The 26,406-nt window shown below is 43.9% G+C and overlaps 2 protein-coding genes across 6 annotated transcripts; both read right to left on the reverse strand.

Annotated features, from left to right (window-relative positions):
• Nucleotides 1-367: 367 nt before the first annotated feature.
• On the reverse strand, nt 368-13,136 carry LOC119695959 (IgGFc-binding protein-like). Of its 3 annotated transcripts, none has more exons than XM_038125330.1 (14): nt 13,023-13,136; nt 11,778-11,844; nt 9,602-10,855; nt 8,592-8,908; nt 7,805-8,135; nt 6,766-7,229; nt 5,203-5,764; nt 4,445-5,037; nt 3,656-4,229; nt 2,472-2,671; nt 1,693-2,073; nt 1,158-1,444; nt 981-1,013; nt 368-685 (listed from the first exon to the last, which is right to left on the reverse strand). In XM_038125330.1, the coding sequence occupies exons 2-13, from the start codon at nt 11,836-11,838 to the stop codon at nt 1,007-1,009; spliced, it is 5,031 nt and encodes a 1,676-aa protein (XP_037981258.1). In that variant the 5' UTR covers nt 11,839-11,844; nt 13,023-13,136; the 3' UTR covers nt 368-685; nt 981-1,006. The 3 variants fall into 3 exon arrangements, with proteins under 3 accessions (XP_037981258.1, XP_037981257.1, XP_037981256.1); XM_038125329.1 differs by having other exon boundaries at nt 981-1,034; XM_038125328.1 differs by lacking the exon at nt 981-1,013.
• Nucleotides 13,137-14,652: 1,516 nt separating this feature from the next.
• Nucleotides 14,653-18,627, reverse strand: LOC119695960 (sushi, nidogen and EGF-like domain-containing protein 1). 3 transcript variants are annotated; one of them, XM_038125333.1, is made up of 9 exons: nt 18,481-18,525; nt 17,714-17,768; nt 17,588-17,623; nt 17,410-17,450; nt 17,175-17,305; nt 16,113-16,394; nt 15,826-15,963; nt 15,170-15,348; nt 14,653-14,773 (listed from the first exon to the last, which is right to left on the reverse strand). In XM_038125333.1, exons 4-9 carry the CDS (start codon nt 17,441-17,443, stop codon nt 14,770-14,772), a joined length of 768 nt encoding a protein of 255 aa, XP_037981261.1. In that variant the 5' UTR covers nt 17,444-17,450; nt 17,588-17,623; nt 17,714-17,768; nt 18,481-18,525; the 3' UTR covers nt 14,653-14,769. The 3 variants fall into 3 exon arrangements, with proteins under 3 accessions (XP_037981261.1, XP_037981260.1, XP_037981259.1); XM_038125332.1 differs by lacking the exon at nt 17,410-17,450 and having other exon boundaries at nt 18,481-18,627; XM_038125331.1 differs by lacking the exon at nt 17,410-17,450 and having other exon boundaries at nt 17,714-17,779; nt 18,479-18,553.
• Between the last annotated feature and the right edge of the window lie 7,779 nt (nt 18,628-26,406).

The following is a 26,406-nucleotide window of genomic DNA, read 5'->3' on the forward strand; positions in this document are numbered from 1 at the left end:
CTGCCTCACTCTTTGAAGTCACATTGCACCACACTTTGGGGTCAAACATACCACACTTAGGGGTCACAGTGCTACACACTTTTAGGTCAAATTGCCCCACAATTTGCAGTCAAACACCCCACAATTGGGGTTGTGATGTGCCACACTTAGGGGCCACGGTGCTACAAATTTAGGGGTCACAGTGTCCAATTTTGGGGTCAGACTGCCTCATACTTTGGGGCTGCAATGCCTGACATTAGGGTCCCAATGCCCCACACTTGGGAGTCATGTTGACCCACATTTAGAGGTAAAATATCACTACACATTGGGATGATGACCCCCTCCAGTTTTCCAACTTAGCAAATGAACCTCAAATTCACACCCCAAAAAAGCTTTTAGAAGCGTTTATTGACTGTTGTATCAAAACCAGCCTGTAGCAATATCATTTTTATATGGGGAAAAACACTGGGATTTGGATCTTTTTGACCTGAATTTTATAGAATTCTAGGTTCCAGGGCGTGGATGGGACATCAGGGCATTAGGGTCCACACAGATTTAATCCATTTGAGAAAAACCCAGGAAAATGTCATGGATTTGAGGCAAAATCCAGAATTTTCCCATATTTGGGGGAATTTGAGGTGGATCCACCTACGGGATGGGATAGATAGGAGCATCAACTTCCTGACGGGTCTGGTGGGAGATGTGGCTGGAAGAAAAAGAAATACATCATTTTAGGCAGAAATGTGTCAGTTTTGGCAAAAATGGGGAAGTATTATGAAAAATGGATTATTAATGTTCAAATAATGGAATAATGGGTCTTTTTATGCAAATGTGGGTCAGCATTATGTGTAATGGCCTGACTAGGGGGAAAGTGGCTAATTTTGGGGGGAAAATGGTATTTACTATGCAAAATGACTTGTTGGGAAAAATATCTCATTATTGGGCAAAAAAGGCCCCTTATAATGCAAGATGGCTCATTTTTTGGCAAAGCAGTTGCTTACCCGGATGGTTCCCACAGGATCCTGCCTCAGTCGCTGTGGATGAAACCAAAGAAACTGGAAAATTCCTTCCAGGATCTGCCCAGCCCCTCCCCCACTGACATTATTGCCAAATTTCTGAGTGGGAAAACATAATTTTCTTGGAGTTTAGGGTAAATAAGTTACTGTGGAGTTACTCACCATCCAGCAAAATCCCGGGATTTCCACATGTCCACCACTTCTCCAATACTCTGAGCATCACGTCCGTCTGGAAGCTTCAGGTCATCTCTGGGGTTTTGGTTGAAATTCCCACAGGGGGCACAGAGACGGGAGGCCAGGCTTGAGGTCACGGTGATGGTTGCTTCCCCATCCCGGGTGATGGTGATGGACATCCCAGAGCGGTGGGTGATGGTGACATTCTCAGGGGATGATGCCACAAAGAGGGAGTCAGAGACGGTGGTGGGGGGCCGGGTGAAGAGGCCATTGACCTGGGAAAATTACAGAAAATTATGATAAACAGGATAGAAAATTAGTTTGTTCCTGGCAAAAGGCTCTAGCTTGGCTAGAGCCAAAATCACTCTTCTCTTCTTGCAAAAATGGGCAAAATCATTACTGGGCAAAATTGCTTTACATCAGACAAAGTGGCTCACTACCAGGCAAAATCTAGACAGATTTTTGCCCAAATCTCTCTAGATTCACCCAAACCACCTAAAACTCCCTCACCTGCTCCACTCACCCACACCTCCATGTTGCCATTGACGCTGACAACGCCCTCGCGGACAAAGACGATGGCAGCTGTGGCTGCGGGGATGCTCATGTCACGACAGTCGCTGACCTCCATCACCACCTTGAACCAATCCAGTGCCTCCTCATCACAGAGGGCTGACACCTTGTAGGTGCCACTGGCCAGCAAGGACCCGGTGACACCATCGAAGGTGGTCATGGTGGCTCCAGGCGTGACCCGACAGTGGCCTTCCCTCCTGGCACACACCTGTGCCCCGTCACGGATGACACACACCTGGTCCTGGGGACACTGTGTGTCCCGGCACACCAGTCCCCGTGATGGGTGACAATGGCATTCCTTGGAGCAGTTGTTAAAGGTGACAGTCTCACCTGCCTGGAACAGGAAATCTCACAGATTAAACACAATCTCCCAAATTTTGGGGGAATTACCTGAATTCCAAAGGAGGAAATACTAGAGAGTGAGAAATTCAGGTGGATATGGGGAACTTTGGGCAGCTCAACTAGTTAATAGTAATGTTTTCCCTGCTAATAACAAATTTTTTGTGTTGTCCATTTTTCTTATTAATTATTAATTCATTTTTCCAGGTTATTCCCTTGCCAATTGTCAGATTTTCTTCCCCAACAATTATCCATTTTGCTGTTAATTGTTCTTTTTTCACCCCAAACCCTCTAGAACTTTCTAGATGGGGCATCTCAACCCCCAACCTGATTCCCAGAAAACCAACCCCACCAGTCCCCAGGCTCAGGTGTCACCTGTCCTTGTCACCTGACCTTGAGGTAGCGTCCCCTGTGGAGGCAGCCGCAGCGCTCAGGTGACACGCAGGTGTCCCCATCGAAGACAAACCCCTCATCACACTGACACCCCTCAAAGCACCCCCAGCTGCAGCGGGCGGGGCCCACGAGGGCAGCACAGGTGAGATCACAGGTGCGGGTGCAGAGCTCATAGTGGCTGTTTGGGGGGCAGGAGAGGGCTGGGGAAAAAGGGAAAAAGCACCATTGTTGGGACAGTTCCAAATTGTGCAGGGCTTTGGTCAAAATGTGAATGTTTTCAGAAAAAAAGTAGTTTGTTTTTTATTTAATTTGATGGAGTCTTTTTCAAAATTGGAGTATTTTTCCTATTTTTGGCATTTTCATCAAAACTGGGATTTATTTCTTATCAAAAGTGGTGTGTTTTTTTTTTTTTAATTTGAGAACATCATTCCAAAATGGCATTCCTTCTCCATATTGAAGTGTTTTCAGTAAAATGTTTTTAATTTTACCAAAATGGTAAGTTTCTTCAAAAATTTTTAGTTTGTTCTTCAGGAAATTTGGACTTTTTTCCTGAATTGGAAGGGTTTTAGCAAAATTGGAAGATTTTCTGCAAAATATTTCTTCCAAACTGAAGGGTTTTTTTTCAAAATTAGACAAAAGAAGTTCAAAACTGGAGGGAATTTTTCAAAATTAGCTAACTTTTAAAAATGGTGAGTATTTTTTTCAGATTTTGAGGCCTTTCTCATAATTGAACAGTTTTAATCAAATTTGAGAGAGAACTTCCAAATTTTAAAGGAATATTTGCATAAAGGGAGAATGGTTTTTTTTTTCAAAACAGAAGGGAATGTTTCTAAACTCTCAGCGAATTATTTCAAAATTAGAAAGCAATTTTGAAATTTGATTTTTTTCACTTTTTAAGTTTTTTTTCAATATTCAAGAATATTTTCTAAAACTTAAAGGAATTTTTGCAAAATGTGAAGATCTCCTTGAAACGCAGGGGAACTTTTTCAAAATTTGAGGCAACATTTTCCAAAATGAGGAAAATTTTCCCGAGCTGGAGGAAATTCTTTCCAAAACTATTTTTACAAAACTTGAGGGATTTTTTCCTCAAAATTTTAAGGTTTTTTTTTTTTTTTTTCCCCCAGGAGAAAATGTAGCTTCTGAGAAAAAAAGGACCTGAAGTGGCAAAATTCTTCCTGACTTACGGCAGAACTCCTTTGTCCTCCACGCTCTGACCGTAGCTCCAGCAGCTTGGCAAGCAGCAGCGTATGCCTGCAGTGCATGGCACAAGGCGGCGCGGTCCCCGTTGGCGGCACAGACATCATGGACGCAGTGGGTGAAATACTCCATGGGGCTAACGCGTGGGTGGCACCCCTGGAAGGGCCCTTCTGCGTCACGAATGATCCCGCAGGATCCATTCCTGCCATACGTCACCTCTTTGGCAACATCACACCTGTTGCACACACCATCATCGCAGCCATCACTGCACGCTCTGTCCTTCTCTGGAACCTTCCAGGAGGTGACAAATTCCTGGGTGTTTTCCACCAGTGCTCCGTTGGGCAGCCGTAAGTCATTACTGGGGTCCCCATCATAGTTGCCACCCAAGCCGCACAGCCGGCCGCGGTAGATGTCTGGGACAGTGATGAGGAGGAAGGTGGCTGTGTTGTAGAGGATGCGGATTCCTGCGGCAGTGTGAAGGATGATGTTATTCCCCTCTTGGCCAATGCGGAGGTTCTTGTCCTCTGTCACCAGCGGGAGGGTGTAGTGCTCCAAGTCCACCTGTAATGGGGATAGGGTGACATGTGTGACACTTTAGAATAGTCACTAGACCCCACTCCACACAGACAGTGTAGCTGTGGAGGGAAACACCCACCCTCTTAATAATCATGGTGTCACCATGGGAATCACTGGATCCTCTCCACAACTGACATAGTACCCATGGATGGACACCACCACCCTCTTCATCATCACTGCATAGGGGTCTTCAGACTTACCATCACCTCCCACCTCCGTCCCCGCTCCATGGTGACGGTGTACCCATGGATGGATACCACCACTCTCTTCATCAGCACTGGGTCACCGTGACTGCCTGCCTCATGCTCCACCAACACTGTGAAGTTGACCAACCGTCGTGCTGGCTCACACACCCGCGCCAGGACGTAGGTGCAGGATCCCGGGATATTGAAGGTGCGTCCATCAAAGGTGACATAGTGGGGATCTCCTGACACAACCAACCGGCCGTAACCAGTGGGGTGACAGCCCAACACGCCGTCTTCCACCCGGCACTCCTCGTGGGCACCACAGAATGCCTCCTGGCAGGTCACTGTGGCGTTGGCGCCACAGCGGCAGCGTTCCCGGCATGAGGGGTAGAACTCTGTATCCTTTTGGTAGTAGCGACCAAGGTACTCACAGCCACACTCAGAATGGGGGACACAGTTGGAGCCGCTGAGGACATAACCGGTGTCGCAGAAACAGCCCTCGGAGCAAGGAGATGCGGGACAGGAGGTGGGGACAGAGGGGGTTTGGCAGGTGGGCTGGCAGGGGCTCCCACAGAGCTCATAGTGGGAGTGAGGGGGGCAGGAAAGAGCTGGGGAAAAAAAAGAAGGAAATAGGGAGTGAGTGGAATATCCAAAGGGAAGGGGAGACCCTCAAGGAAGGAAGGAAGGAAGAAATGAGGGAGGGAGGAAGGGAAGGAACAAAGAGGAAGGGAGGGGGGAAGGGTCCCAGTTTCCCCCATCCCACCCATACTCACTGCAGAACTCCGCCGTCCTCCACGTCTCCACAACCAACCCGTGACTCTGACATGCGGTGACATAGGCAGAGACACCCTGACACACAGTGTCACGGTGTCCCTTGTAGTGACAGGCATCGAAAGCACAATCCTGTAGGAACGACTCCGGGTTGATGACACGGTGACACTCCTTGAAGGGTCCTCCTGCTCGGGCGATCACTCCACAGTACTTGTCCCCACGGTATGGCTGCACCTTCACTGCATCACACACTGGGCACTCTGCGCCACAACCAGCTGAGCACCCGGGGATGTCCCCCACTTTCCAGCTGTCACCCAGCTGGGTCTCATGGGAGGCACGGTGGCCAGCAGGGGTGACAAAGTCGTCATCGGGGTCACCATTGGCGTTGCCACAGAGGCCACAGACAGCACCAGAGTAGGTGGTGGGGAGGATGACACGGGCGTAGCTGTACCAGTCAAAGGTGACAGTGACACCGAAGTCAGTGGTGACAAAGCCATGGACGCCACGGTAGAACACAGAAAAGTGGGGGTGGGTGAAGGGAAGGGACACAAAGGTACCATCCACCTGCAGGAAGGGGAGTGAAACAAAGAGTGAAGACAGGAGAAAAGAAGTTTGAAATCATAGTTTGATAGTTTTATTTTATTTTGGTTTTGTATTTTTATTTATATTATAATTTTATTTTCATTTATATTATATTTTTAATTGTATTTTCTCTTTTTACATTTATTTCTTCTTATTGACTTTTTACTGGCTTTGATTTTTTATCTATGCTTTTTATTCTTATTTACTTTTTTTGTGTGTTTTTATTTGAATTTTTTATTTTAATTTGGTTTTAATGTATTATATATGTAATGTAATTTGAGGTAAAAATTGGGGGAAAATAGGAATTTGGTAGAAAATGAGAGAATTTGCCACAAAAAGTTGCATTTAGAGGGGAAAGGAGGAATTGTTGGGAAAAAAGGGGAAAGCATGGGAGACAAAATGGAATTTCAGGGAAAACAGGTGATTGGGGGGAACTAGGAGGATTGAGAAAATTGGATCTTTAGGGGAAAGAGGTGGTTTGGGAGAAAAAAAAAGTAGTATTTGAGAGCTAGAAGGGGGATTTGAGTGAAAAGAAGGGTGCTTGATCAGAAAAAGATGAGAATTTGCAGACGAAGAGGCATTTTAGGGGAGAAAATGAAACTTTTTGGTGAAAAGGGGATTTTGCAGGGTAAAAGAACAATTTCTGAGGAGTAATTGGGGAATTTTTTGGGCAAAGGGGAAATTAGGGGGAAATGAAGTGCAATTTAGGGGAAAAGGGGGGAGTCCAAGGGTGAAAAGGGATACTTGGAGAAAAAAATGTATTTGGGGAGATAAAGGGGATTTGAGGGATAAGAGGGGGATTTGGGTGAAAAAAAAATGGGGAATCTGGGAGAAAATTGAGAATTGAGAATTTTTCATTAAAAAAGGATAGTTTAGATAAAAAAAAAAGAAAGACTTGGAGAGGGGAAAGGTAATTAGAATAGAAAAAAAGAGGAATATGCAGTAATTTGAGGATGAAAGGGATTCCTTGAGGGGTTGCCCACCTTGACCTTGCGTGGGTGCTCCTGGCTCATGCTGATGACACTCCCATAGACTTCCAGGTTGACGGTCTTGGTGAAGGACACGGCACGGCTGCCACGGTGGTTGTTTTCCACGGTGACATTGAAGGGGACGAGGGTGGGCTTGGGGGTGCAGAGGGCAGAAAACTGGTAGATGCAGGAGCCTTGGAAGTCAAACCTCACCCCGTCAAAGGTGGTGTAGTGTGGGTCACCTGTCCCGATGCAGGTGTAGTGCTTGTTGGGTGTACACCTGGCGATGCCATTAACCACGACACACTTTTCATGGGATCTACATCCCCCTGGCTTACAAGTCACTGTCCCTGAACCCTCACACCGGCACCTCTTCTGGCAGCTCCCATCTTCCCAAAATTCCTCATGGAGCTTGTAGGAGCGATTGTTGTGGAAACAAGCAGAGATGGTGGTGCTGGGGTTGTTGGTTGCCATGATGCCTACAAGAGATTTAAGAGTCTGTGAGATGTCATACAGGGATGGTCCTCAGGAAAGGCCCAGTGGAATTCCATGTGTTGTGGACACCTAAAGTCAAATCAGGAGGGCTTAGAAGTATTTTAGGGAGAACCAACCAGTGCAAGCCTTCCCTGTAATGAAGGTGTTGGGTACATTGACACCTAAACCAAACTGGAGTTCAAGATACACCCCACAGGGACAACCCTCAGGAGAAATCTTAGCACAGTTCCATGGCTTTTGGACAGCAGGAGTGAGATCAGGGAGATTTTGGGGTCATTCTTTCCTCACTGGTTTTGTTCATGCTGGTAAGGGTTGTGGAGTCAATGAGACACCAAGCAGGGATTGCCTTCAGGAAAATGCTGGTATAAATTCATGTGTTATGGGTACGTGGGGTCAGATTAGGTGGGTAGGTGGATTTTGGGGTGTTCTGGGGTGAAAAGACACATTGATTGTGTTGATGTCTACCACCATAGCTCTAGGCTAAAATCCACAGCTGAGTTCTCACATGGATGCTCTTCTCCCTTCCCCAAGATCCTCACAGACCCCCCCATGAACTCACCACACCTCTCCATGCCCTGTGCAGTCTCCTGGTCTCCACAATCTTCCTGGCATGAAGGATCTCTCCAGCTTTCCACCCAGTCCTCACCACCTTCACCAGGAATACCATTGGGAACCATGGCTTCATCATCTGTATCCTCATTGAAGTTGCCACAGAGGCCACAGCTGGCCCCAAAATAGCTGCTGGGCAGTGCCACCATGATAACCTGGTCCTCATCATAGGTCACCTGCAGCCCAAAATCCGTCTGGAGGATGGTACGGCCCTCATTTTGGAAAATCTGGACTTTTCCCTCTTCCAGGATGGCTGGAAGGTTGGTGGCTTTGTTGTTAACCTTGTGGGGTGGGAAAATGAAGAGGAGGGTTAAACCTCAGCAGGTGGTTCCCAACCCCACGAAAAGCACATATGTACAAACAGAGGGAGAAATGATTTTATGAATAATCAATTTGCATTATAAATCAGAATTTTTGCCCTACTTCACACCAGGAAAAGCTCAAGCTCCAAATCGGAACCATTTTCTACATGTTCTGAGCTAATCTTCTTTATATGGAGACCAGGACTGGAAAACACATTCCACTTGGAAAATTGATTTAGAATGGGAAAAAATTCCCCAAATTCCACAGGTGTGGTGGTTCTGCTTATTTTTTAAGGTGAACATCAATATTTCAATGATTTATCTACTCACACTTTTTTTGATTTTTTTTATGGTTTTTTGAAGGTCAAACTCACCCAGAAATTTTAATCCACTTGGAACAAATGGTTTTATTGGAACAATGGATCCAAAACTCACCTGGACGGCTTTGTCCTCACCAGCATGGATGGAGATATTGTAGGCATAGACATAGACATTGGCCAATGGTTTCTTGGAGTGATCCTGGCTCCGCTGCTCCTCCACGATGAAGGGCTCCAGGGTGGGGTCAGCACCACAGTACCTGGCCAGGGTGTACCTGCAGCCACCACGGGGGAACACGGAGGCCCCATCAAAGGTGTGGTACTGCAGGGATGAGGAGCCTGTGCAGGTGCCCAGGTAGTCATGGCGGCAGGAGGGTGCACCCTTGTCCAGGTGACAGCTCTCCTTAGGGCGGCATTGTACCTGCCGGCAGGGGTCTGCGGGTTTATTAGTGACAGAGGATTAAATTCTATTTATTGATTATATTATTGATATGTGTAAGTATATATTTGTTTTATATTTTGCATATTTTTATATCTGATTTGTAATTACACATAAGTTTTTCTATATTATTTATAAATGTCTATATATTATCTCTATGTTTGTTTAGATATGAAATATTTATCCACATAATGCTTATGTATTTCCATTATACAGAATTACTAAAAATATAATAAATGTATCTGATTCTAAATAATGTATAAATATAAACTTGTCTCAGACATGTTATCTCATATATATATTGTATTTGTCTCTTGACTTTGATATTTATTATTTATAATATGTTTATATTTATAGATAGGAATTTTTATGTATTATTTATGTATTCCTCCATTGATTCTTCTTAATTTATTTAGTATATTACATTTAGGGTTTTTTTTTACTATTATTCCTATATATTTGTGTATAAGTATTTTTAAAAAATAATGTTATTATAATATTATATATTATCATGTAATGTTATATATTATTATAATAGAATAATATTATTATGTAATGCTATTATTTTTAATAGATATTTGTCATTTGCATGATTACATATAATTAAATATAATCAAATACAAATATCTGTTATTGATATCTATATAATTCTGTATCATTTATTGATATCAAATTCCACCTCCACTCACCACTGTCGCAAGCTCCCTCTGTTCCATAGCGCTTCCCCTGTCCCATCCCGACGTTCCACACCCCAAATGCTGCTCTCTCATGCTCCACACGATGGATTCCAAATCCACTTCCCAAATTTATCTCCACCCATGAATATTCTGTCCCAGGGATCTGCTGCCATGCCACACTCCCTAATGGCCTCTTGTTCAACAGTATTCCAGAAGTTTCTGCTGTCTTGGCCACTAGGAGGATGCGGTTGTCGTATCCCTCCAGTACAACGATGCTGTAGGAGTTGCAGTAACTGGTTATGTCCGGGATGCTGACAAAAAAGGGCTCAGAGGTTACTGCACCGCTGTTCTCACCGCTGCCCAACAGAAAAACCTGGACGCCAGCTTCAGAAGTGAGGAACAAGCCCTTTGGGGATTGGGTGCCATAGAGCAGCGAGTGGTTGGGTTGTATCTCTCGCGTGGTCTTGGTGACTTCACCATGACCCGTGACACGCGTTGGTTGGGCAGCGGTGATGTAGATGAGGTTGGATTGTCCCTGGAAGGGCACTGGTGGCACAAGGAAGGATTTTCCCCACTGGGTGATAGGATAGAGCTGTTCCACCACGTGATCACAGCGGCTTAACCTGCCCACACAGGTGTGACCACTGAAGACAGCCACTGGTCTCTGTGCCACCACCCGCGTTCCGGAAAGATCGGCCACGCTCTGGATCTGGGCTGCTTGGAATGGCTCCAGCGGGATGGTAAGGGTGGAGCCACGTCGATGCAGTCGTCCACGGAAAGTGATGTCAGCGTTGAGATGAATGTTGACTGTGGTGGGTTGATCCCAAGCAGCCACCACAAATTGGGCATTGCGGGTGGGGCCAGGGTTGGGGGTGACCACGTGGTATTCCGTCCCCCACCTGTGGACTGGAATAATGACAGCAGAGTCAGCTGCTGTGGGTTTGTCGTTGACCATCACTGCGGTGACAGCAGCAGTGGTCTTCACCACCACAGCGTTTTCAAAAATTTGGCTTCCCACCATCTCGGCTTGGGGTGGGATCTTCACCAGGACTGGTTGATTGGCAGCTGCCTGCACCGTCATCCGTAATCCAGGTCTCTTCATGGAGATGGTGGCAGTGGTGGACAGGGAGGGGCCAGTGAGGAGGAGGAGGCGGAAGTCGCTGCGAAGGGTGCGCTGGTCACCATTCTGCAGGAAGGCCACCAGGAACTCGTCACCCAGGTGAGGTGGTGACATCTCAGAGGTGATGCTGGGGGCATGGAGGAGAGCTGGGGGAAGGAAGAAGAGGGGTGGGTAATCTGATAGATTATTGATTTGATGGATTATTAAATTGATGGATTACTATTTTGATGGAGATTTTATTTGTCAGATGGATAATTGGTTTGATGGACAGTTGATTTCATGGATCAATGCTGGATTATTGATTTGGTGGACTACAGATTTTATAACTTGATCAATTTGGTACATTATTGAATAATGGATTATGAATTTAATGGGTTAATGATTAGATAAATTATTTGCTTGATGGACTTTCAATCTGTTAGACCTTTGATGAAACATTGATTTAATGGATTATTGAGTCAATAGATTATTGAGCCAATTGACTTTTGAGTCAATGGATTAATAAATTCATGGACTTTTTATTGGGCAGACTGTTGATTTGATGAAGTGCTAATTTCATGGGTCATTGGTTTTGATTTGACAGTTTATTTAGTTTATGGACTATGGATTTGATTTGATGGGATATTATTATTGGAGAAAAAGTTTAAATTAACCTTGATCTGACAGATTATAGCTTTAATGCATTAGAGATTTGATGGACTTGATTAATATTTTGAACTATTGATTTGTTAGATCACTGATTTGATGGAGTGGTAATTTGATCATTTATTTGATTAATTTGTCATGCACTCATTCTCCAGTTAGGAGAGTAAACTCCAACTGGGAGAGTAAACTCTGAAAAAATATTTAATGAATTAGATTAATCTGTTGGATCATCATTCACAGGAACAAACTGTTTGAACAATCATGAATTGAGATGAAATCCCAATTAATTCCCTGGGAAAAAGATGGACCTTTCGAGCTGGGAAATCCTTCTTTTGGGCTGGATAATCCTTATTTTGAGGAAATTCATTATTTCAGGGGAATTTTATAGCTTTTGGGGCATCTCCCCAACTCACTTCAACTTACCCCAGAACATAACATTCCAGAACCATCTCAGCACATCTGCTTTTCCCAAGCTGCAATCCATGGTGCTCTGGGTGAAAAAGATGAAAAAACAGTCAAATTCTCATATTTTTTGAAATTTCACCAAAAATTTCCCAAAATTCACCATTTCTTGATATAAAACTCACACAAATCCCCAAAATCTTTGTGTTTCAGCCTTGTAATCATCCCAAAAAAGTGTTGTACTGATTTTGTCCCCAAAGTCTGTTCTTCTCATTCAAACTATCCTCAAGTAGTGAAATTCACTACTTGAATTTCATTTACTCAAAAATGTGAATTTTATTCCACCTGGTGCAAAAATTGGCTTTTCGGGGGGCATTTCCACATGACTTCCCCAACCATCCCAGGTACCTTTGAATATCTTTTCCCTTTTCCTCTTTTTTTTCTTTCCCCTTTATTTCCCTTTTTCTTTTTTCCAATTACTATTTTTGGTAATTTTATTTTCCCCTTATTTTTCCCATTCTTTCTTTTGTTTAATTTTTCCATTTTCTCCTCTTTTCTTCTAATCCCATTTTTCCATCCAAACCCCTTTTGGCTTTTCCATTTCTTTATCTTTTTTCACTTTTCTATACTTTTTCCCATTTTTTACTCCTTTCTTCTACATTTTAAATTTCCTTACCCTTTTATCCTTTCCTCCCCCTTTTCCCTTTTTTACCTCCACTTGCTTAATTTTTCTTTTTTTCTGACTCCCTTTTTTGTTTTCCAACCCTTTTTTCTCTTGCCTCACTCTTTTCCCTTTTTTTCTGCTTATTCCTCCTTTTCCATATTTTTTCCTGCCTTCTTTCCCTGGTTTTCCTTTCCTCCCCTTTTTTCATTTTTCTCCCTTTTTTCCCTTTTTCCCCTTATCCCACTCTTGCCCCCCTTTTTTTTTCTTTTCCTCTCTTCTCTCCCCAATTTCCCTTTCCTTCCTCTTTTTCTTTTCTTCCTTCTTTTTCCCTTTTCTTCTCTCCTTCCTTTCCTTTCTTTTCCTTCTCTGTTGTTTCCTTCCAAACCCCTATCATGCCCTTTTCTCCCCCAAATCCCTTCATAAATCTTCCAATCCCACTGCTCGCAGGACCAGACCCAGGGCTGGGGTGGCAGGGGAAGGTGGGGTGTGGAGGTGGGGAAAGGGGGGAACTTAAGGAGTCATCAGATGGCTCTTCCCACTTTAGGGAATATCTTTCCTGCCAAAAAATTAATCATAGTTGTTAGATCTACATTTGCCCTTACCTGCCTTTGGTCCTGTTCTATCCCCAGCTTAGCTCCGTATCCCCAAAGAGCTCTGTTTTATCCCCAAATCTGTGAAGAAAACACAATCCCAGGACAGCAGATCTTGCTCCTCCCTCAATTATTTTTTAATTTTGGCAGAAAAAGGGGAAATAAAATGACTAATCCAGGCACCCCCAGGGGACCACCCCACCCAATGATGTGAGATAATTTTTGGCCAGAAAAGGTGAAAACACAGAGAAAAACAGGGGGGTTTTGTTAAAACTGATGTCAAAAATTGGCATTACCAGATATCAAGGTTTTTTTGCCCAATGTGGTTTAAATTATTTCACAATGACAAGGAGGTGATGGAGTAAAAATAGTGTATTTTTTTTGAGAAACAGAGGGTGTGATTTGGGTAAAAAAAGAGGGGAAAAGGAAAAAAAAGGGAAGGGAAGGGATTTTAAAAAAACCCCAGCATTTTGTGGGTTGAGGAATTGATGGGATCACTATGCCCAGGCCCATGGCATGAGGCGCTCCAAGGGGAAGTGCCAGGTCCTGCCCTTGGGTCACAAGAACCTCTGCAGTTCCAGGCTGGGACACAGTGCTGGGAAGCTGCTCGCTATAAAAGGCCCTGGGGGTGCTCATGACAGCAGCAAAACCTGAGCCAGGTGCTCCAGGTGGCCAAGAAGGCCAATCGCCCCTGGGCTGTGCCAGCCATGGTGTGGCAGCAGGACCAGGGCAGTGAATGTGCTGGACACTGCTGAGGCCACACCTCAAATCCTGGGGACAGTTTTGGGTCTCTCATGACAAAAAAGACACTGAAGGGCTGGAGGATGTCCCAAGAAGGGAACAGAGCTGGAGAAGGGGCTGGAGAATCAAGAGCAGCTGAGGGAGCTCAGGAGGGCTCAGCCTGGGGAAAAGGATGATTAGGGGTGACTTTATCACTTTCTACAATCACCTGGAAGAGAGGTTGTTGCCTCTGTTGCCTCTGTTCCCTCTCTGGGAGGGAATATTTTCTCCCAGGCAACCAACAGCAGGATAAAAGGAAATGGTCTCAAGCTGTGCTAGGAGAGGTTCAGGCTGGACATCAGGAAGAATTTCTTCACAGAAAGGGTGATTGGGCATTGGAATGGTCTGCTCAGGGAGGTGGTGTAATGACCATCCCTGGAATGTTCAATAAACATCTGGACATGGCACTCAGTGCCATGGTCTGCTTGACATGGGGTGTTCAGTCAAAGGTTGGATTTGAGGATCTTGGAGTTCTCTTCCAGCCCTAATGTTCCCATGGTTCTGTGAGTAGGAGTCAAGGGTGGGGAAGGGTAAAGTTGCGTCTCGTACGTTTTGTGTGTCTTGCGATGTTCAAGTGTGTTGCAGGTGCAGCATTTTGGGAGTGTGTGCCAACCTGTTTGTTGTGGGTTGTGTCTCCTGTGTACATGGCTGCCACACAGGAGTGTGTGGCCACATGACTTCATATTGCGCGAGACCTCAGAAATTACCACCCAAAAAGGCAAAATTGGATGAATTCTGTCACATTTCACCTCAAAACCCCTCAGATCCCCTGCAACTGTGGGAACAGTGAGGGTGATGATGACATAAGTGTGATGACATCACTGTGGGTGCCATGAGAATGACAAGGACATGGACACGGCAATGTCTTAGCTGAAGTTTTATTGCTCTGCTAGAAGGTGGCATGATCTTGACCTGCACAGTGATTTCATCGGTGATAAGAGTAGCAGTGGTGACGTCCCTCTGCCTCACTCCCCACAATTCACCTAGAAGAGATATCAACAGCCCAAGAGGAAGAGCCACTTTCCACCCAAATCCACAGTACCCCCCAAAAATATTCCCCTCAGAAGTCCAAATTTTCCTCACAAATTATCCCATGAAATTCCCACTCTTCCCCAATAAACTTCCAATTGTTCTCCAAATTACCAATTTTCTCCAGTTCCTAATGCCCCTAAATCCTCAATATTCCAACCAAGATTCCCACAGTTCCCCCCAGATTCCTAATTTTCCCCAACAAATCCTGTCTCCCCCTAAATTCACAGTGGTCTTCCCACAGTCACAAATTGTTGCCCCAAATCTCCACTTTCCCCCCCACCATTCCTGAATTTACCCCTCAAATTCCCACTTTTTCTCAAAATTCCCAATTGTCTCCTCCAACTTACAACCAGCAGTTGTTGTCCAGCTGGGGAGAATCCACACCTGTCACCTCGAAGACATCCACCCGAAAGACCCAGCGTCCCGGGACCTTGACGTTGGAGGTGGTGGTGATGTTGATGATGGCATCAGTTTGGGATCCAGGAATGTTGTAGAAGTTGGTGTCATCACCGCTATTGAACCCCGCCTGGAAAATTGGGGGGGGAGGGGGGCAGAATTTAGGAGGGCTGACCCCACCCAAAGGGGTAGTGGGCCCCTAAAATTATTTTAAGATGCAAACATACTTGGTGTCACCCAGAAATGATATGTACCAATCCATGATCATCACTATCATGATCATGTCCAGAAGAAGGGTGGACAACCTCCCGTCTTCACCATCATCATCATCGTCATCATCATCATCATCATCATCATCACTATCATCATCATCACTATCATCATTATCATCTCCTATATTTGGGATGGGCCAGCCTCTGACCTTCATAATCATCCTCTCCAGAAGATGGGACAGGGCCACTTGACCTTCCCAAAAATGTTGTGGGCCAATCCTGGACCTTCATCATGATCATGCCCATGAAATGGGATGGGCCAATCCCTGACTTTCATCATCATCATTCTCAGAACATGGAGTGGGACAATCTCCCCCTCCACCCTCCCCACCTACATGTGCTGCAGTCCCCCCAAGTCCTGTTTCAGCGTCCCCGTCACTCGCTGCCCCTGTGGTCCACTGGATGTCCCAGTAGTTGAGGATGATGTAGAACATCTTGGAGTCAGTGGTCAGCACAGCCTGGAAGGTGTTGCCCTATGGAGAAAGGTCACAGAGGTCAAGGATGAGTCATGAAGGTCAGGGATGGGTTCTGGAGGCCAAAGATAGGTCAGTCAGCAAGGCCACCAAATGGGTCAACAAGAGGCAATGAGTCACTTTCACACCCCATGGACTATGGGCCTCACCTTTTCAGACACGGAGCCATAGTAAGCCACATGGTCCCAGGTGGCCACCAAAGCCCAGGTGGCGGTGAAGGGGCTTTTGGGGAAATACTGGGTTATGTGCTGGCTGATGTCCTCCAGCAGCGCCGGGTCGGTGGTCTGGCGGTAGAAGATGTCCCCACCCCGCACATTGTCCACATCTGCCCAGAACGGAGTCACAAAAGGGCGCCCATCCGCCAGAGGGAAGGGGTTGGGGGTGTATTGTGTGACGGGCTCATCAAAGGAGATCACCCCATTGTTGTTCACCTGGAGGTGACACCAGGAGCGGGTGGGTGCAACACCTTGACGTGGGTTGTGGGGTCTACAAGATGGACTCTACAAGCATGCCAAGAACCACCACCCACAGGGACCCCCAACACCTATCAACACCCTAAGATCCACCACCCACAGGACTCCCCCAGGACCCACCACCCATAGGAACCCTCACCCACAGGACCCCCCAGCACCCAGAGAACCTCTCAAAATTCATCAACCTCCCAAGACACACCACCCACAGGACCCCCCCCAAATATTAGATCCATAGAACCCCCTCACAGCAGCCACACCCAGGACCCTCCCAAGGCCCACCACCCATAGGACCTTACAACATTCACCAATCCCCCCTAGACCCATCCATGAAGGACCCTCACAAAATCTGCCACCCATGTGATCCCACAATGCTCACCTACACACCCCAAGATCCACCCCGTGGGGGACCACCCAAAACCAACCAACTGCCCCAAGACCCCCCAGCCATACGTCCATGAAGGACCACACGACCACCCACCATCCTCAGAACCTCCCAAGCCCCTCCGATCCCCCCCAAAACGACCAGCCCCCTCAAGATCCCCTACCAATCTGAAGATGTTTCAGTGTCCAAGGATAAAACCCACCATGAATTCAAGCAGGGTTGATTTTGGGGACACACACCCACACACCCACCCACACACACACACCCACAGACCAGTGAAACATTAAGTAGAAATGGAGGGGAAATTTGGAAAAATTGAGGAAATTCCCAAAAATATGGCATTTGGGGTGACCTACAAATGCAGTTTGGTAGGTTTTGCCGTAGAAGGTGAAGGGAACAGAGAGGGGGATCGCCTCGGATGTCCCATCATCGAGTTTGGGGTTGATTTTATCCCCCTGGTGCAGTCCGTAGGGATAGAGCAGGGATCCTGTGGGAAAATCAGGACTTGGGAACTGCCCCCAAATTCCCACCCAATTACATGGATTTTGGGGTGTAACCCACCAAATTTGGGGTTCCCATGGTCTTGGTTACCTGAAAATGGATGTCTCTTCTCCTGGGTTTTCATGGTAACACTGGGGTGAAAGGGAATGACCCCAGTGGAATTATATGGGGAACACATGGATTTTGGGAGAATAGCAGGAAAATAATATGATGTGGCTGGGAGAAAGTCTAATTTAGGTGGAAATAGGGCAAAGGCCCCAAAATTCACCTTTTTCAGATGAGGTTTTGGTGTCCACCAAGGAACCTGGAGAAGAAATAGGAGGGAAAATGAGTTGATCAATCATTTTCATAGTAGGGATGAAAATGACAACATTTTTCAGAAACAAATATTTACCTAAAATCAGGAGGAAGAAAATACTAGATGGTGACATCCTCCACCCCAAAAATAACTGCAAAAAAACCTGGAAAACTTAAAAAAAACCCTATAAATACATCCAAACAAGCAAACCAACAACCCTCCCCAAAAGAGATGATGCAGTAAAATGAAGCTCCAGAGGCAAAAAAATTCATATTAAAACACCAAACACACACTTTGTCTAGGAATTTTGTGTGGAGGGCTTTGTCTATGTGTGTATTCTGTCAATTTTAAAAAAAAATTCAAGTATTTGAAAAATTGGCTTTTTGATTTAATTGTAGTACATTTTAAAGTAGTAATTTAACTTAATTCAGGAGATTCTGAAATTTGATTTATTTTTAAATTTTAATTTACTATGACTTAATATTAATAAAAGATTTTATTTAAGTGAACATTATTTAATTAAATTTCAATTTTTAATTCTAAATGCATCATCTTTTCATTTAATAGAGTTCTTACATGAGTGCTATTTTTATTTATCTTCTATTTATTTGGTTTTTATTTAATTTTTTTAATTGAATCTTCAGGTTTTGCTATTTGTGTGAATGAAGAAATTCTTCTTCTGTACACAAATTCAGGATTTTTTGCCTTTTTCTTAATAAAATGAGGATTATGTACAATTTTTTCATGCATTTTTAAGTGATTTAAAGGCATAAATCTTCCTTAAATGCATGAAAAAAAAGGACTTAAAAGAGATAAAATTCCAAGCAATGACTAAAATCCCACCAGAATAAAAATTTCCTCACCTGGATTTCAATGAAGTGAAGAACTGCAGCCTGAAAATGAGCTCAAACACCCTCAAATGCTGGCTTTCACCTCGTCCTGCTCCTTTTTTATCAAAACAAAAAATACTGAACATGTAATTTGCCAACTTTCCACCCATCCAATCTCTCTGAGCTCTCCCAGGATTCTTTAGAAAGGGAAATTTAATCACATGTTGAGGATTTTGTCACGTGTTGGGGATTTTGGACTCCTCCAGATGTATCTTTTTAAGCATAGTTGAGACTTTTTTTGAATAATTTTGGCATTCTGGAGACACCTCTGGATTCTTCCTCACCTTATGTGAAGTTTTTGCCCCTTTCCAAGCTTTCAACTTTCATCCCCTGATTTAAATTTTTTTAAACAAAAAAGTCCTTTAAAAATAATTTTTAATTATAGATCCTTTATCTCCTTTTTTATCATTGGGAAGAAAATTGATTATCCCTATTTATTTGGGATTTTGAGGACTGTTTTTTGTTATTGTGAGTCTAACAAAAAATCTTTATCATGTACTTTGGCCTTTCTTTCCTGGAAGAAAGAAGACGTCCTGATATGCAAGAATTCTACTTCTTGGAGGAAAAAAAAAGCCGTTTGAACCACCCACATTTTTAGCATGGTTTCTTTTTTTCTTCTAAAAAGAAGTTAATATCTTTGTTTTTAGGGATTTTTTTTAAGGGAAAAAACCCTTTAATTCTCTTTCTTTTAAGGAAAAAAAATCTTGTTCCTTATTTACCTAGCAATTTAATAGTATTTTTTTTCAGGAAAATTCTTTATTGTCCCTTTCCTTTTCTCTTCTTCTTATTTTTCTAAAGGAAAACCCCTTAATTTGCTTGTATTTTAAGAAACCTCATTTTCCCAGTTCCAGATGGGTTTTTTCAAGCTCTTTAAAGTTGTTTGTTTGGTTTTCGTTTTTGTTTTTTTTTTTTGGTCCAGGAGCTGGTCGTGGACTTCTCCAGAATCCTCAGCTGGGACTTCTCTCATTAATTTTGCGGAAAAAAAACCCCAAACCAAAACAAACAACCAGATTTGTGTTTGTTTCCCTGGATACAGTGGACAGGGGGTGAAGGGGGGGTGGGGGACACACGACAAGGATTCTGAGGAATTCACTGGATTTTTGGAGGAGTTCCCTGTGGGATAATCATTTGGGATGTCCCTGTGCATTCCCCTCACCCACAGCTCTTGTGGGACCCCATCAATGGCAAGATCCACCCGCCCCCTTCCAAATTCTCCAGAATTCTGGGGTCAGTTTCACTCCTCTTGCCAGATGTGATGAAGAGTTTGTGATGAACCGGTCGGAGTTTAATGCTCGCCCCAACTGCCCAGCCTCACCCAGTCCTTGCCCTGCAAATGTCCCCAGGACATTTTTGCAAGGAATAAAATTCTGTGTGATTTTGCTGGAAAGAGCCAACAACATTAGTAAAACTCTGCCAGGGCCTTGCAGGGAGAGGGAGCAGAATTCCAAGAAAAGGTTAATGCTGGCAGTCATTTGGTATCACTGCTTTCAGTGTCTGGTGACAAGTGACATAAAAACCAGACGGTGTGGAATTTCTTGCTCTTTGTATCTTAGTGCATCATGGAGAGGTTTGTTTGGTTTGAGGCTGGTTGGTTCTGTTTTCCTCCCTGATTTAGGACTTTATCACAACACATGGCTTTTACGTGCACTGCTAATGCTGGGAGGAACTGCAAAATTGTGCTTGCTAGGAATCTTGCTAAATGCTGGCTTTAAAGCTTATTTGTAATAGTATAATCTTCTCTGAGGACATGAATCATGCATCATACCCATTCTGATTAGTGTTAAATACTGGTTTTCCTTTTCTCTAGATTGGACCAAACTTTCAGTTCAGGTAACAGATTTACACATGTAGTTTTAATTAAAATAACTGTTTTCTTCTGAGTTTAGTTGCTTTCTATCCACTGTAAGAAATCACCTTGCTGGCCTCCTAGCCACAGGTGCCTACAAAAGGCACAATCTGGAGAGTCTTTCAAGGCCACTCAAAATTCTGGATGGATCCCTTGCTGAGTATTCAACTTTTAGCTCTTGAAGAAGGCTGAGTCAAATGGCACAAATTTTGTTTGCTTGGAAAACTGTTGGTTTAAACACTGGAAAGCAGGAGTTTGGACTCCCATTAGTTTTAAACCTTGGCTTTAGAACATGGTGCTGTGAATATTTGTTGCTGTGTTTGCCCTCATGAGGAGGATGTTGTTGTTGTAATTTCATACAACTGGAACCAGCAAGAGTTACAACAGAGGAAGAGAATACCCTTCCCCTCCTCTTCCCTCTGGTACTGATCACAGAACACTGGATTTTAGTCTCACTCCCCTCTGCCTCAGCCGCTGACCCTGAACACAATAAATTCTTTATTTTTCTGGTCAGAGGGAGGAAGTTGACACGCCAGCTACATTTTCCTTCCGGAACCTTCACTCCACAGCATTCCAACAGGGTAGCCTCTGCCACCTTCCTCCAAAGCCTCTGGAAAGGGCTGTGCACCGGGCTGTGATGCAGGACGTGGTGAAACTCTGATTTGATCCCATCTGATCTGCTGAGGCAGCTCCACTCCTGTGTTTCCTTTCCTGCTGTGCTAATGATCTCTGTATGCAGCTGGAAAAAGTGCAGCCTGCAGATTCGTCTGTCCCGCCCAAGGGCAGCCCAGGTCGGGAGAGGAAAGCAGGTTTTAATCAGGGTCCCCAGAGCGTGGCAAGGACAGCCCGACCCCGTTCCAGGTGACGATGCCATCAGTCACCGCGGCAGATACCTGCCTGCTGCCCCAGACAGATCACCGGGCTGGGCACTGCGTGCTGCTTCTCTCTGTTCCACTCCTACAGGAAACCCGCTGGGGATGCCAGTAGCCTTTCTAAAAAAGACTCTGCAAGCCCCAGTGACGCAGCACAGCTCCCACTCACTGCTCTGCAGCAACAGGAGGGCAGGGATGGTTTAGTGCTGCACTGAGTTTATTGCGTTAATATCCATCAGAGCAGATTTGTAGTTAAAGTTCCTGTATCTCCTCTCTTCTGGTGTCTCTGTTCGCTTTTAAATCCCTCTGCTTAAATTTCTTGTGCTCCCTAATTAGTATAGAGAGAAAGAGACACTGGGAACACCTCCCTGGTTGACACTTGGGTTGTATTTATCATTAGTTGCATTACATCTTTTTGCAATGAGCCTTTGGAAAGAGAAGGGAATGCAAAGAGATGCACAAGAAGCTCATTTAGAGCTTTGCAATAAAAATCTGCACACATTATTAAATTTTAATTCAACTGGCTCATCATACTTCAGAAATTTTACTTTCTTTTTAAAACTGAAATTGATGTAATTTATTTCTTCTCAGTTTATTTTAACATTTGTTTGATTTCAAAGCTTTTAAACTACAGTTTCCTTGGCAAAAAAAACCAAAAAACCAAAAACCAAAAAAAAAAAAAAAAAAAAACAAAAAAAAAACAAAAAAAAAAAAACCCAAAAACCCAACTCTGAATTAGCAAAGGATTTTAAAAGGTGCAAAAACATCTTAGTCAGAACTCAGTTCTACATCCCCTGGAACGGATGGAAGGCTTTGACCACATCCTGATATTGACAGTAGCTCCACTTTCCCATGCGTGTGGCTTTACATGCAACCACTTCAGTCCTGGATCTGAATCACACATGCAAAACAGTCATGAAACAAAGCTGGTCTATCAACAGAACACAACATTTTAGGATAAAATTTCAAGTATTTACCAGACACTTATCTGTGACTGAATTATATTTATATAAGGGTGCATCTGTGCATTGTGGTGTGAATCAACAATCTGCCAAGACAACAGCTGTATCATGCTTTGGAAAGTGGACAGGCACTTTCCATTAGAAAGGAATTTTATTTGTTGAAAGCAGTTTCCAGCTACAGTCTAGTTTAAGAAGCTCAAATTACACAGCTAACTTACTCTGAGAATCTCTTTATTTTGATCAAAGATCAGACTGTAGCTTCCTTTTACGATGACATTGAACACAATGCACTCAGGCTTTCTACAACCCAGGAAAGCATAAAAGCAGCCAGGTAAAGAAGGTTTTATCAAAAAAATCATGTTGACCACTGACCATTTAAGATGCACAGCTGGTTAAAAATATCATTTTCAGTAGAACAAACTTTTTTTTTTTTTTTTTTTTTTTACTCTAGGTATTGCTGAGATCTGGTTGGAAAAAGCTTTGCCTTGGAAAATCTTGTGGGAGAGAACTTCAATGTTCTTGACAAAACAGATGGGGAAGATAATGGATGTTGTCCATCTTCCTTCCTCTTTTTTCTTTTTCTTCCTGCCAGGCAATCAGATCTGCTTAATCGTGACTCACACAACCCTCTTGTTGCTACTTTATGCATTATTTGTGCTACTGGTTAACTTCTTACAGCAGGCTTTGAATTGGGACTAAGGTTTAATTGGACCTGTGTACAATTAAGAGGGACAAGCAGATTCACCCATTTTTAATGAGAGAGGGACTCAACATAGCTGCCACGGTGTCTGACTACTAAGATCTCCAATTAAGTCAAACATGATATTCAGTAACTTAGGATTTAGAAAGCCAGATTTCATAAGTTTGTGCAGATGTTTTATAAGATTCAGAAGAATAGATCTTGTGTGAGTACGTAGTTTCAGCCTTGAACTTCTTTTCTGACTGTCAACACAACTGGTCTAATTCTCTTGTGGAGAAATGTCTCCATTCTCTGTATGCAGGTCATGAAAATGAAGAGAAGAGAAGGGAAAAAAAGGCTTAAAACTTTATGCTATCTTGAGTGACAGGAACACCTATGACAATGACTAAGTGCAATCCTAAAGGGATGTTCCGCTGTCAGAACCAGACTCTCCCTATCCTTCAGTGGCAGGAATTTCATTACAAAAAGCATGCATGTCTTTGTCCTCTATGAAATGTTAAAGACCAGCTCTAATTTTAACATCAACACGACAGATAATCTCATGTATCTTTCATAATAAGTCCTTTTACATCTGGTGCCTTCCTTTACTCTTACTGACAGATTCCCATGTTCAACACAGTGTTCAGCTTTGACTCATGACATGGTAAAATGCTTTCAGAAGTGTACTGCTGTGTTCTACCCTCAAAATAGCCTCTGTCTTCCCCAGGTGATTACTGTCAGCTTATTTTGAATTTCCTTGAAAGTTCAGGTGGTGAGAAACTCCTGGGGTCAGCTAACTCTCAGAGTGACTTCCCATACTGACAGAAGCAGTCTGTCTGTGTATGGGTGAGCCAAGGGGAGCAAAGGTGAGTCAAAGGTGCAAAGGAAGATCTCTTTGAGGCATTACAATTCTGAGAAAAATTTAAAAAACACCGTTCAGAACATCTGTGCCATCCAAGACTGTTAAATGAAAGAAAAAAGTAATGTTCCTGCACTGCACTGAGGTGGAGATTTCTTTCGGACAACACATGTGGGGCTGTGTTTCAGATCTGGTACCAAAAGAGCATGGACAACACAGAGATGCTTTATTACTGCTGAACAGTGTTTGCAGAGCATCTGCACCTCCTTTGATTCTCTGTGCTCTCTCAGGGAGCACAGAGCTCTCAGGGAGTTTGGAAAAGTGATGGGATTTGGCACAGTTGGGAATCAAAGTGACTCAAAGAAGTATTCTGTATCATCCAGGACCATGCTCAGAGGTAAAACTGCAGGAGGTGGAGAGGAACTCTGCCCAAAGTAGCTATTTATGGGAGACTGTCTGGACCCCAGTTTGCTGGTGGGAGGTGGGTGGGTGACTGACTTTGCATCACTTTTCTGTTTGCTTTTTTATTCCCTCCTCATTTACTAGATGTTTTTTATCTCAACCCATGAGATTCTCATGCTTTTACCCTTCTGATTCTCTTCCCCACCCCTCTGGCAAAGACAGAGCAAGCCAATGACTGTTTAACCTGTGAGGAACTTACCCAAATGAAACAGAACAAAGACCCTCTTTCTTTAAAAAGGCTGAGGGAAATAAAAGGCCAACAGAGGAACACTGGAGTGAGTACAGAAATTTTTCTCTGCTGTGCTTGATGCTGGTATCTGCCTCAAAAACTTCTGGAATCAGCCTTCTGTAGTTTTGGGCAATAGAATTTTGGCCTGATTGTAACACCACTGCTCCAGTCTTGACAAGCAATATAACTAGGAATTTATCTGTAATTGCTGACTTTCTATAGGCAGTGTAGTATTCTCCAATTATCTGTGTTTTGGGAAATTATGGATATGGCTTAGGTCAAGCCAAAATTATGCTGACAGAAGTAACACAAGGGTGTATGTACATTACCACATACTGTAGAGCAAAAGGAGCAGATCTGCACAACAAAACATTCAGGGCTGACATTCACATCACACAGACTCAGGGTGTTCTATTTAGATTAACCCTAGGCTAATCTAATAGGTGCTGTGGACGGAAAGGCTGCAGGAGGTGCAGCATTTTTGGAGACCCTCTGGATGTCAGGGTTTGCTTAAGCCTTTTCCAGAAAAAAAAGCCCATCATCATGGTCTGAAAGGGCTCCATGAAATGCAGGACTGTGTCATACAATGACATGACTGGGAAATTGCCTCTTGAGTACAGTTGAAGTGGTAACACACCTGTGTTATCCATAAGAAGATATGCAGTTCCAGAAATTATGTTACTTTCTTCTGAAGCCACAAGTAATACTGATTCCTTTCACTAAAATTTTAATTAAGGCTCACAAAACGTATGCTGTAATGTATTGGAACTGATTTTAAGAATTCATGAGGATCTGCAGTAATGGGTTGCAGCTTTTTTGTCTGCAGTGAGACCTGTGGTCTCTGCACAGGTCCTGCCTTCCTGCCACCTGACATTTGGGGGACACTGCTTTCAAGAGGTCTAAAAAGGCTGGCAGGTTTGCCAAACTAATTTGTGTTTCTCTGCTGTTATGTTTTTGTTGCGCTCCTGTTGAGGGGAAGGGCGGATGGAAAGCAATGAACTGACCTGGCCTCCAGGCGAGGGTGCTGCCGGGCAGAGCACAGCGCGTCTGACCACGGTTTCCAGCGTGACTGCTGGAAGCGATTTCCTGGTGATGCAGCTGGACAGTGTTCTCCTAAGCAAACAGTAGGATTCAGCTGGAAACATCCACTCTGAAGTCACTCAGCCATACTTAAGCCAGATGAAATGTTTGTGGTCACTGGAAACTGCTGGCAGAACATGTAGTGTACTGAGATTAGTATCCCGAAAACCCAGGAAGTGCACAGGAATTTTTTATTTGCCCTTTTTTTCTTTTTCAGTTACCTACGTAGAATTTAAATAAAGAATTTAAATAAAGAACTTGTGCTTATGTCTCCTTGGCTTTTTCTGTGTTAAATCTATCCATTTCCAGCTGCTGGGAAACACGAGGCAGTGCCAGAGAGCAGGGCCTTGTCCCGGAGCTCTCTGGTTGTCACAGGTAAGGGAATTCAGTCCTCAAGTTCCTTTTACAGTGCCATCAACACAATGATGAAAACAGACCTTTTGGTCAGTAAAATAACATTTTTGATAGAGTTTGGGCCAGATAAATGATTTTTTTTTCCTATCTCTGTAAGAAGAGGCAGGTTTTGACTATCAGTTTACAACATGACAAAGCAACCAGAGGTAGAGAAACCTCAGAGTCTCTGGAAGTAGCACCAGGCTGTAAATGTAGGTGTCCACCTAGGGCTGGCAGGTACCCCTGGGGATCCTACAGAATCTCAGTCCTCAAATATGCAACTTCTGCAGAGTGGGATATCCCACCCTTCTGTGAAGGCAGCAAGGTCTTGCACAGTCAGAGCCAGCCTCAGCACCTGCTGATGTCTGTGTATTTTCAGTGTGACTCCTCTAATAAGTATTAATTATTTCTGTGTAGAGTATTTTCAGTAGTCACCACAGAGTTATTCCATTTTACACATGGCAGAGGAGGTTAATGACCTGGAATCTCACAAGCACTGTATCATAATTATGTCAGT

Source organism: Motacilla alba, chromosome Z (assembly GCF_015832195.1).
Source record: "Motacilla alba alba isolate MOTALB_02 chromosome Z, Motacilla_alba_V1.0_pri, whole genome shotgun sequence".
In the NCBI taxonomy this organism is placed as follows: domain Eukaryota; kingdom Metazoa; phylum Chordata; class Aves; order Passeriformes; family Motacillidae; genus Motacilla; species Motacilla alba.

Excerpts from the sequence above, each read along its gene's own strand:
- LOC119695959 (XM_038125328.1), bottom strand. The coding sequence starts at position 11,838 with ATGGATTGCAGCTTGGGAAAAGCAGATGTGCTGAGATGGTTCTGGAAT. Across the intron at positions 5,765-6,765 it reads AGCACCCACGCAAGGTCAAG|GTGGATGGTACCTTTGTGTC; the intron begins GTGGGCAACCCC and ends CCCTTCCTGCAG. Across the intron at positions 1,445-1,692 it reads ATGGCAACATGGAGGTGTGG|GTCAATGGCCTCTTCACCCG; the intron begins GTGAGTGGAGCA and ends TAATTTTCCCAG.
- LOC119695960 (XM_038125332.1), bottom strand. The coding sequence starts at position 17,750 with ATGTCACCATCTAGTATTTTCTTCCTCCTGATTTTAG. Across the intron at positions 15,964-16,112 it reads ATGGCTCCGTGTCTGAAAAG|GGCAACACCTTCCAGGCTGT; the intron begins GTGAGGCCCATA and ends CTTTCTCCATAG. Across the intron at positions 15,349-15,825 it reads TTGGGGGGACTGCAGCACAT|GCGGGGTTCAATAGCGGTGA; the intron begins GTAGGTGGGGAG and ends CCAATTTTCCAG.